The sequence below is a fragment of the Bicyclus anynana genome, chromosome 24 (genome assembly GCF_947172395.1).
Source record: "Bicyclus anynana chromosome 24, ilBicAnyn1.1, whole genome shotgun sequence".
NCBI classification, from domain to species: Eukaryota; Metazoa; Arthropoda; class Insecta; order Lepidoptera; family Nymphalidae; genus Bicyclus; species Bicyclus anynana.
The window spans coordinates 1,554,134-1,566,044 of NC_069106.1; the positions used below are offsets into that span (position 1 = coordinate 1,554,134).

An 11,911-nucleotide genomic window follows, 5' to 3' on the forward strand; every position below is an offset into this window, starting at 1 on the left:
TTGATACCAAAATATACTTCTGCCTTCTAGTTCTACTTACTACTTACAAGTACATACCTACGGTATTACGGTCATTGTGAAAGTGTGTGTATGTTACTGTTACCTTTTTACACAAAAACTACTTACTGAACGGATTTTGATGAAATTTGGTACAGAAATTCAGGAAAACACGGACAGTTCGTGCGCATGGTGCAGGTGACAGTTGCTTATATGCAATGACATTCTGTATGACGTTCATATTACATACCTACTATTGTCGTGAATCACGGAGAACTTTCAACAGTGAAACAATTAACGAACTGTCATACCGTACCATGCTACAGCGCACGAATTTTAGGTGTGCTACTTTTTATCTATACTAACAATGATGATTGTCATCGTATACCGAATACACTGAATTTCATTGTTGAAAACTCCTAAATCAATCGGCATAAGTTATTAGAATCATTGTGATGAAACCAGGGTGATTTGCCAAATATGAAGTTTATGATATCAGAACCAAGGTTCATTGCAGTAGGTATTTTATAAATTCTGCATTGCAGTGATATCAAGTGATACTTGTACTTGTATGGTTAACCACAAATTATCTGTAGGTACATGTTTAGATACCATATTAATAGTTTTACAGTTTTAAAATGTGGGTGGCATAACCAAATACACTCAGCTGTCTACCTACCTACTAAGTATAAAATTATTTATAGACTAAAGCGTTGAATGAATTCAGAAAGGTCAGAGGTCAATCTTACACAGTACCTGTGACCATACAAAGAAACGCTTGAACAAGCGACTATGATTCATTTATCTGATGAGAATTTAGTAGTGAATATCATCAATTTAGAGCCGGCATGGATGATAGCACTCAAACAACCAAACATGCACTAAGTTTAGATCTTTATAATATTACACAGACATGATTGCTTTGTGGATAAGGGTTCAACAGATTGGCATTTGGAATTTTATTCAAAGAAAAAATAAAACAAATATCTCTGACAAAAGTTTATGTCATGTCAATTCATAACAAACTCGGCCGTTTTACATTTTACAATTTTTTTTTGTATTATACAATATCAGCTCCTTTAACTATAGAGCCATCTGTGACTAACTTTCGTTTTAAACCTAAATTTTTGTATGAAATGAGAAAGCAAATCTGAAAGGAATATTAGAAAATACTTTTTTTTTTTACAAAATTCCATATCATTATTGGTGTGCAACACCATTCTAAACATATAATATTATTATTATAAACCAGTGCGCTGATTTTAACACATAAAATGCTATATTATGATAACATAGTGAATCTATACCGCCAATATCTTAACAACAGATATACTAAAGTACTTATCTATGCCCTATAACATTAGACTTAGATATTTCCCCATTATGCTGGTTTAATAACTATTTTGTTAGTGGATTGCATAAAAAGCAGTCATCGGGTTTGGCTGTATACAAGGATTTCCAAAGACTAAAAGTATTCTTTTTTTAAAAAAGTGTCCCTCACTGGCACCATCACTGATTAAAACAGAACAGTTCACAATTCAAATAAGGAACACAAAAATGAAAGTAATCTATGATTTGAGACACACCTCTTCGCCTTTGGAAACCCTAAATCACCTTGGGTGAGCAAAATTAAAAAACTAAAACATTATATGGAAGGTTAATTTAATCTGTCTTCTTATCTGCAGCTTTGGTTTCTGTCTCAGGCGTTTTCTCCTTCTCCTTTTCCTTTTCAGTTTCCTTCTCCTCTGTAATCACTTCCTTGGCCTCCTGTTTTGAAGCCTCATCGAAGTTCCCGACTAGGTTAGGTACTTCGTCATCCTCGTCGAGCGGTTTAGGCGGCGCTACACTTGACGCGATTTTCTTTAATTGGTTTAAACCCTCGGGCCCCAGCTGGCTCAGAATACCTGGAAGCATCTCAGCGATCTGCTTGTTCTCTCCATGACCGGTTATAGCGAATGTGTTCGCCGCGAGTGATGCCTGGGCCTTAGGATTATTGAAATGTATTACTGTGCCGTCGTCTTTTATCATATTCACCTCTTCGATCCCCGGTATAGTGTTTACTGATAGCTTTTTGAGGGAAGACTGCAGTTTCTTGTCATCTGTGGCCGCGGTCGCGTGGACGACCTTCTTCTTGCGCCTCGGAGTCCCCTTGCCGCCTATGCGGACTTGAGACTGTAACTTCTTCAGCTTTTCGGTGTTCATTCTTCTATTTCAACACGTAACACTTGTCGGCAAAACTGCGACGCACTTTTTAGTGTTGTTTATGTATTGATTTCAGTCGCGAACACGCAAGTTTCCCATGTAACTTGATCGTACGCACGTGTTTTGGACACCGGTTAGTTACAAAGGGAAAATGGTGGATTTGCGACAGGGCAAGTTATTTCTGAATTTTGACGTCGTGCGATTGGCAGTATTGAGGAAAATTCGTTTCGTTCCACGAAATTTTTTATGAGATTTTGTTTTATTTCTAATTATGGTTTCATTAAAATAGACAAATAATACATAAATTACAGTTATTATCAAATTTTAGCTATTCGTTTTTTAGCCTTTAATTTAAATTCAAGTTATTTAGAATAACTTAAGCATGTTTACAGGTACAATTCAATCCTCTGAGATAAATTTAATACAAATTTTAAAATCAGATTATAAAAATAATAATGTTAATTAACGAAATGTTCTAATTTATCATTCTTATTTTCTTACTTTACTTATTTATAAAAGTTTAATAAAACGATAACTTAATAAACTGCGTAATAAGAAACGTTATGCACCATTACGCAGTTCAAATAGTTATCGCTAGATGGCGCTAAACAGCAGAGCAACGTTAAAGTTTGATGGTGAAGTTGCCAAGAATTTCTACTAGATGTCACTCCCAGTAACAAACTATAAAATGTAAAAAGCTCTGTCTCTTTAATCGCAACTCGCATAATCAACGTATTTATTATTTTTGAAATAGATTTTATTTTGACTTGGTTTTTTTTTTCATTTGATTTGAATGAAAAAAGATTTAATAAGTGTACTAAATTGAAATAAGTACTGTTTGAACGCAATAGAAAAATAAAATAATTTGGAATCAAAACCTCATATCAACAATTGCTTAGCAGCAATACTTAACTACTCTTAGAGAATAGAAAGTATACAGAATATTAATAAAGAATATTTGCCATATCTTTTATAAATATGACCAATATTCCCTCCAATACTACGTGTTAATATTAGTGGTTACAACAATATTAAAGTCCACCGGGCGGGGATCGAACCACGACCTCTCTATGGTAACTCCGGCCTCCGTGGCGCAGTGATGAGCGCGGTGGAATTACAAGAATGGCGTCCTGGGTTCCATCTCCAGCTGGGCCGATTGAGGTTTTCTTCATGTCTGGCTGGTGGAAGGATTCGGCTATGGCTAGTTACCACCCTACCGGCAAAGACGAACCGCCAAGCAAGCGTTCTGGTGCGATGTCGTGTCGAAACCAATAGGAGTGGATTTTCATACAACTCCTAACAAGTTAGCCCGCTTCCATTTAGATTGCATCGTCACTTACCATCAGGTGAGATTGTCGTCAAGGGCTAACTTGTAAACAATAAAAAATACGTTAGGAGTGGGTACGACTCTCTGTGATGAATCCCCTGTTTTTTTTCTGTTGCTTAATAATTATTAGTTATTCACTTTAACAGCCACATTGTCCTACAAATTGCGTGGTACATTATCTCGTCCCGACGATCTGAAATGATTCCTGGTAACTCAGTTCGCTACCAGAATTTTCGAAATAAAGGTGATCGTCTCATCGAGATGAAGCTACTCATGAAAAATTAGCTTGTTATGTAATCAGGTGTACAAAATTTTCTAGGGATCCCTTTTTATGCGATTGGGCAATGTCTAAAGCAACATAATAGACTTTTCATTCACTAAGATGACCCGATTAAAAAAAATGTCCTGTAAAAATAATGTATGGAACTGATATAAAATATCATTTTAAAAACTTGTACGTTTACTGAGTTTTGTAAATTAGTATAAAACTTGTGTTTACTATTTGTAGTTAAAAGTTGCGAGTGAAAATGTATGGGAGGTGCTGAATGTTCAATACAAGAATATTTTTTTAAAGTATAGTAGTTAATATATTATGATTGATTGAAATAGTAACACTTTTAACTAAAATATAGCAACACTTGAACTTCTTAAACAAACATGGCGCCGCAAATTATTAATCAAACGTTTCCGAACGTAGTCGATATTCTAAGAAAGCTCTCAGTTACAAAAATAAACACCTCTCATCGCTAACAGCGAGTTATCAGCCGATAAATATTTATCTGCATTTTACTAAATGCACTCTAAAATGGCCGACAATAAAGCTGTCGTCGCGGGATCTCTTCGCGCCATCTCGATGATTATGACAGCTATTAATAATTTCCGAACGCGTCGATACGGCAACAACTATTGAATGTTTCGCTAAAACGTTTTTGAACGCAAACTTGCTCGCACTTAGTTAAAGTGATGACAGATGTAATGTCGCAACGAAAACTGTTAGTGGAGAATTCATTATTTTCGGCCTGTTTTAACAGTCGTTAGAAGCTAGCCCTCCCTCCTTTTAGGAGACTAGCTGACGCCGCGCGGTTTCACCCGCATGATTCCCGTTCCCGTAGGAATACGGGGATAATATATAGCCTGTAGCCTTCCTCAATAAATTGGTTATCTAATATTGAAAGAATTTTTCAAATCGGACCAGTAGTTCCTGAGATTAAGCAAACAAACAAATTCTTCAGCTTTATAATATTAGTATAGATAGGATATGGAGTTACACCTACCACGCTCGAATGGTGGCTGGTGGGCTTAGTGTGATAATAATGTTTGACTATTTAATTAATTAACAATTATTATTCATTACTATCGTTAATGTTAAAGACCGATGGCCACTTGCACGAGGGTGCGACATCACCAACTTTCCCATTTTGAGTTGAGAATTTCTACTAAAAATGGCCAGAAAGAAAGAAAAGTTTAATACTTTTTATAGCCTATAGCCTTTTATAGACTTTTATAGACCCAGGACTCAAATCCAGAACCTCGACATCCGAAGGTTATCCACTGAACGATTGAGTTTTTCTAGAATTGACTAATAATTAATTTATACTAGATAATCCGACGAAGTAAGTACATAATAAAATGAAATCCCATGCGCAAAAACGAAAAACTAGGTAAGGGTTCGATTTTTTTTATTTACACACTTGGGTTTTAACACTAAGGTGTATTTACCTTCAAAACTTGGTTAGTCTACCTCAAAAACACGAAAGGTTAAACTATTTAATTAAAATTATATATGAAACGTCTCTTGTGTTCGAAAACTTATGAAAATTACTTATTTTGCGTCTGACTGAATGACGTTCGGTCATCCATATATTCGAAGTTTTAAACCATTTGAGTACTCAACTGTACAGCAGTGACTAATAAACTAATGCATTTATATTTAGGATACGTTACTGGTTTATTGCTTTTTTATAATCGTACTTTAGTACGCGAACGCTGATTTGCCGCCCCAATAACTGACTGTGAGAGCGTATTTTGAGTAATTTCATGTAGTGAGGTGTTAACGTTTGCGATGTAAACATTAAACATCTTTACATTAGGAACTGCGTCTATCTTGTTGATGTTTCGAGTTACGATGTCGGTGGGAAATTCAGAGGTAATATTTAAAAACTAGCGGACGCTCGCGACTTCGTCGATGTATACTTTCAACCCATATTTCACCCCCTTCTATTAATATTTTTCATCAAAGAGAAGCGTGACTTTTATTTTTTTTATGGGTTGCACCGGCTTCAGCACGCTGTTTGAAAGACTTTCTCTGTGATCAAAACATAAACGATTTAAGTATATTTACAATCAACCCCCTTTTTAACCTTTAAAGGGTAGAATTAGGAAAAAAAATCTTGAATTTTTAGTATTTTTGTGGTAGTAAATTTACCAAGGCTTTTCCCGCCAAACTTTCACTTGACCTATGCCGACAGCACAAGTTAAATACAACCTAGGTATTAAAGTACCTAAGTAGGTACAAGAATCTCATCATTTTCATAATTAACAACCCATATTAGGCTCACTGTTGAGCAGAAGTCTCCTTTCAGGATGAGAAAGTTTAGGCCTTAATCCACCACACTGGCCTAATGCGGATTGGCAGACTTCACACACGCAGAGAATTAAGAAAATTCTCAAGTGATTTAAGTGATATTTGTTAAAATGCGTACAACTAAAAAAAATGGAGGTGTCTGTCCCGGACTGGATTCGAACCTACGCCTTCCGAATCGAAGAGGTCATACATATCCACTGGGCAGTCACGTCTCTTTCAAGGATCTAATAACATTATTTTTACAGCATATTTTTCGCATCATGCAACACCTGAAACGAACGTCAAGTATATCCGTCCCGAATACCAACATAAGAAAAATAATTCATTTCCTCAAACTTGTCACCAAAGCAACAAATTAAAGTTCACATCAACATCTTATTAACGATGCCACGTTTTTGTGTAAAATATATTTAAGTCTAAAACGGGGATCGTTTTTTCGTTCACATTTCGACAGAATGATAACGATTTGTCGTAATTGTTTTAACGAAAGAGCGTCACCAAAATGGCGCTGATTAATTGGAGAGCGGGAAACGCGTTCAAAAAAGAATTCACTATTGTCACAGAGTAGAGATGTGGTTTTGTTTTTTTTTATTATCTGTAAAGTTAAATGTGCGTTGAGTGTTGATTTTATTCTAAAAAGCTTTATATAGTTTCTAAAGCCAATATCATAGATACCATAGAACATACGTTGGGGTCCCAAGGTGCTGGAGTGGCGATTCCATGGGTAAATAGGTACCAGAAAGAGCAGTTTTGTTCGAACTTAAAGATTTATACTATTAGATATGTCACTATCGCGTCAAAAATTAGGCGAAAATAGGTGGCTAATTGTCTTAATTTCAATTACCTACTCGCATAGCAAACATCGATAGTTTTTTAGACAAGTTATACCTAATTATTGTCTATAATGTCGAGTTGTGTGTTCAGGAAGGGTAAAAACTATAATATCATCATCATCATCATATCAGCCGATAAACGTCTACAGCAGGACATAGGCCTTTTGTAGGGACTTCTAAAACGATACTGAGCCGCCTACATCCAGCGAATACCTGCGACTCGCTTGATGTTTCAGTCCACCTGGTGGGGGGGTCGACCAACACTGCGCTTACTAGTGTGAGATCGCCATTTCAGCACTTTGGGACCCCAACGTCCATCGGCTCTTCGAACTATGTGCCCCGCCCATTGCCACTTCAGCTTCGCAACTCGCTGAGCTATATCGGTGACTTTGGTTCTTCTGCGGATCTCCGCATTTCTGATTCGATCATATTCATATCATTTCAATATTATTTAAGAAAAATGGCGTCTTATGTTTTTAAATATTTTAAAAACTGTTCTCAAATACTTAATGCACCGGCACAGATTCAGCACGCTGTTTGTTATGACTCTCTCTGGTTACTCTGTGAATATACATAAATATTTAAAGTATGTAAATTGTGTGTGTGTAGTAGCTAAAATCAGATCGCTTTTTGCGGTGATTTTGTTGGCACGTAACATATCTAGTAGTAAAAAATCATTGCTAACCACTGGACCAACGCGGTTAATAATTATTATCAATTAGAAACTTAAAATATTGGTGTCACATGTGATTAAGTAACAAAAAGTAAAGTTAAGCAGTAATTTTAAGCCTCAAATGTGTCAAAAGTCGTTACACAAATCTTAACTATCACATTACATCTAATACTACGTAATCTCTGTTTTTTCTTTTTTTTTCCCCGTAAGCTTAGTTGGGAGCCATAATTCTTAAACACGACGAGATAATTCGAAGAGGAACTCATTAGTTATCTAAACAGGTTGGATTAAGTGGATTTCTGAACGACCACCCAAAGGCGCGAAATGTGACAGCTGTCACAATTTGGCGGCATGTTCAATAAGTTTTTTTTAAATTTATTTACGACCCTGGATACTAGTCCTTTAAGGCATTTTACCGTTTGAAATGTTTACGCATCTGACGTAGGACGCGTGACCTTGTTATTGTATTCTAATCTTATTTGTTTAAGGAATAAACAGGCTTAGAGATGCGTAAAATTTTAAATTGGTTTTACACTACCATATACAAATTATACTTTTATTTTGCGTAGATACTCTTAAAACAATTGAAAATCTGATTCTGTTACATGCTGAATATATTGTTCGAAGCCGATAAAATGAACTGAATAAAAAAAAAACAAAACAAACGCGCTTGTACCAGTGTACCTACACAGCTGAATACAAAATTCAATCTCGCGATATCCAAGCGAAAACTCGGGCACAATTTGCTAAAACAATCTGCCTAACCTTTTTGTAGGTACATACCAGGGAATAGGAAAGGTGCCGTTTATGTTTTTTCACGCATTTCGCTGGGACAGGTTTACACTGCGACACAAACGTCGTGTCGTGTGATTAATATACTTTAGTCCGTAATAATTCACAACTAGAAAATTATGGAGGGTTATGGTAAGAAAAACCATAATAAATCCGGTCCGCTAAAACCTATCCTACAAATTTTGCTCTTCTCTGGATCCGTTTGACTCTTGCTCATATCTGTACGTGCTATATAATTATTATGTATTCTGTGCTCCATACACGCTGAAAACCGGCAAAGTCGTAAACTAAACTGATAACCAGTGTAACCGCAAAAACCTTAACACTTGCACAACAAAGATACTGTGCAATTAATTCCTTTCTATTTAGTTTATTAATTGTATATTTTTTTCTTTATGTCTATTTTATTAATTGTACTTAAGCTTACTCAGATATTTTTTCTATAAGACGGAGAAAATAATTATGTACAAGTAAAAAGTCTTATTGAAAATGTCGCGGTATAAACGCAGTCCTAAACCACAAAGTGCCACACAAAAATGGCGGTTACATTTTTTTTTCAGACAAAAATCTTACCGTTCGTTCGGAATCGACCCGCTGGGAACAATTTTCGTTCAAGAGCCTTTGAAAATATTACACGGATATTGTTTCCGAACGGATTATAGTGCCATAGAGGCGCGAATTGTTTGTTTAGTTTTTTAGTTGCGGTCGTTTGTTTTTAAAAGTACCTAGTGAGGTAGAAAAGGGCTCTAGATACTAGGCTAATAAAACAAAGATGTTAAGGCCTGTACACACGAATTTTCACACATTTTTTTATTGAGAAAGAATACAATTAGATGAACAAGCTAACTTATCATAATAACTGTACAAATCATGCCCACGTGGAGTGGTGGCAAGAATACAGGCTGCATTTCTGCCCTGGACACTTGGACAGCCAGGCTGATCTTCAAGGCGAAAATGAGCCAACCCTTCTGTCAACAGTCGAGGCAACTAGCCGTGATGTAAAATCAGCCACATTCTTACCATGTACAACTTTTCCTCTAACGTAGCAAAAGCCTATTCATGGTTACCACAATCCAACAAAGAATTTTTGAGATTTCATACCTGCAGGTTTGATAAGAGTTTAATTTTTTTATATAAAAATAAATCAGCCATTTCACCACGTTATATAAAATTCGACCGAAAAAAAATAAAACAATTGTGTTTCAAGGTTTTTGAAAATTTTAACCGGGATTTTTATTAAGGTCTTCATTTTTCAGCTACATTCACAGTAATAAGTATATACACTTTTATACCATGATTAATTTAACGTTACATAAAATGTAAGTAATGGGGTTAAAAAGTTTTTAAAAATTAAAATTTTCACTAAATTCCAGGCTTACGTGGAGTAAGAGTGGGCTTTCGCTAGTGACGTAATAAATATATGCTAGATGCGTTACTTTTCTCGTGTTGTACAAATAAGAAAGGTACATCAAGTACCTTTTTTATTTGTAGGTATAAAATACTAGCGGACGCCCGCGACTTCGTCCGCCCTTAACCTCTTTAATCTGACCCTCTTGCGAAATTCGTTCTTAGCGGACGTCTACTAACTAGTAAGTATATACTACCTCCCTGCCAAATTTCATATTTGTACGAAGTGGTGTTCGAGATTTCGTGATGAGTAACCTTTCGCATTTATTTATTAAGATATCGTTATCAACCCATATTAGGCTCACTGCTGAGCTCGAGTCTCTTCTTAGAATGAGACGGTTTTGGCCAATTAGTCCACCACGCTGGCCAAATGCGGATTGGCAGACTTCACACACGCTGAGTATTAAGAAAATTTTCTGGTATGCAGGTTTCCTCACTATGTTTTCCTTCACCGTTTGAGACCTGTGACATTTAATTTCTTAAAATGCACACAACTGAAAAGTAGGAGGTGCATGCCCGGGACCGGATTCGAACCTACGCCCTCCGGAATCGGAGAGGTTATATCCACTGGGGTATCATGGCTTAAGATTAAGATGTGCTTGACTATTATTAAGTTTACAATTACATGGCAAGGGTAAAAAAAAAAGATATTTTCGACAACATTGTTTTAAAGATGGGAAATTTTATGTTGTAGTTTTATTATGAAAGGAGGATTTTTATTGCTTTCCTTTCACCCATTTTCGGTTTACGAACCGAGGACGTATTGAATAGAATCGAAGCGAAGTGCGTTCCACTTTGGTCTTCTAACGTAGCGGTTCCCAAATGGTGTCCCGCGGAACCCTGAGGTTCTGTAAAAGGCCCTAAGGGGTTCCGCGAAAATTCAAGATTACATATTGTAAATCGTTTCAATTGTGATAATATTAATTGACGTAATTTATTATTCTTTTTAAATTTACTTGTTTTAAAATAGTGCTTTCCAAAATTCCATGGCATCATTTAGGAAACCGATATGCTTCTGGCGCGCTACCACACGCGACGAGACGCAAGAGTTTTCCGTCTTTACTTTACTTCTTTCTTAAGCTAGGGTTCCGCCAAAAATTGGTGAAACAAAAAGGGTTCCGTAGTCAAAAGAATTCGCTGTTCTAACGTGTCTTACAAGTACCTACTAATAATCTCTATTTTTTTTATTCTTTACCAGCCCTCCACTACCATCTAACTTAATGGTAAGTGATGATGCAATCTAAGATGGAAGCGGGCTAACTTGTTAGGAAGGGGATGAAAATCCACACCCCTTTCGGTTTCTACACGTCTATCGAAATCGCTTGGTAGGGCGGTAACTAGCCACGGCCGAAGTGTCCCACCAGTCAGACCTAGACTAATTAAGAAATCTTTAATTTGTCCAGCCGGGGATCGAACCCAGGACCTTAATGTCCTTAAAGGTTTTATGCTATGTCCGTGGCGGTACCTGGATTTCGATCCTAGCTGAAAAGCAGCGATTTCAAAAACATATTTTGAAAATTATTTTATCATTGGAAAGCTACAATATCATAATTTATATTCTATTTTCTACCCTGGTGAAACTGCAGGGTATTGGCTAGTGTATTAGGAACGATATTGTCTTAATGTACCTATCATCTGAGCTGTGATAGCTCAGTGGATATGACCTCTGCCTCCGATTATAGGGTATAGATTCGAATCCGGTCCGGGGCATGCACCTCCAACTTTTCAGTTGTGTACATTTTCAGAAATTAAATATCACTGTCTTAAACGGTGAAGGAGAAACATCGTGAGGAAACCTGCATACCTGAGAAATTTCAATTCTCTGCTTGTGTGAAGTCTGCCAATCTACATTAGGCCAGCGTGGTGGACTATTGGCTTAACTATAACCCCTCTTATTCTGAGAGGAGACTCGAGCTCAGCAGTAAGCCGAATATGGGTTGATAATGATGATGAGAGCTACCCTGGTGAAACTACAAGGTATTTGCTAGTGTATTAAGAAAGACATTTTCTTAATGTCTATCATCGTAATGGTATTGGACGAAGACGTATTCCAGCAGAAAACCAATATACCATAGACAAAAAAAAACGAAAAGAAC

General features: G+C 36.5%; 1 protein-coding gene across 1 annotated transcript; it reads right to left on the minus strand.

Moving 5' to 3' along the window:
• Positions 1-983: 983 nt before the first annotated feature.
• Positions 984-2,374, minus strand: LOC112044002 (transcription factor BTF3 homolog 4-like). Its single transcript, XM_024079717.2, has one exon. The coding sequence runs from the start codon at positions 2,197-2,199 to the stop codon at positions 1,660-1,662; it is 540 nt and encodes a 179-aa protein (XP_023935485.1). The 5' UTR covers positions 2,200-2,374; the 3' UTR covers positions 984-1,659.
• Positions 2,375-11,911: the final 9,537 nt, after the last annotated feature.

What these genes read in the sequence shown, in the direction of transcription:
- LOC112044002 (XM_024079717.2), bottom strand. Translation starts at nt 2,199, where the DNA reads ATGAACACCGAAAAGCTGAAGAAGTTACAGTCTCAAGTCCGCATAGGC.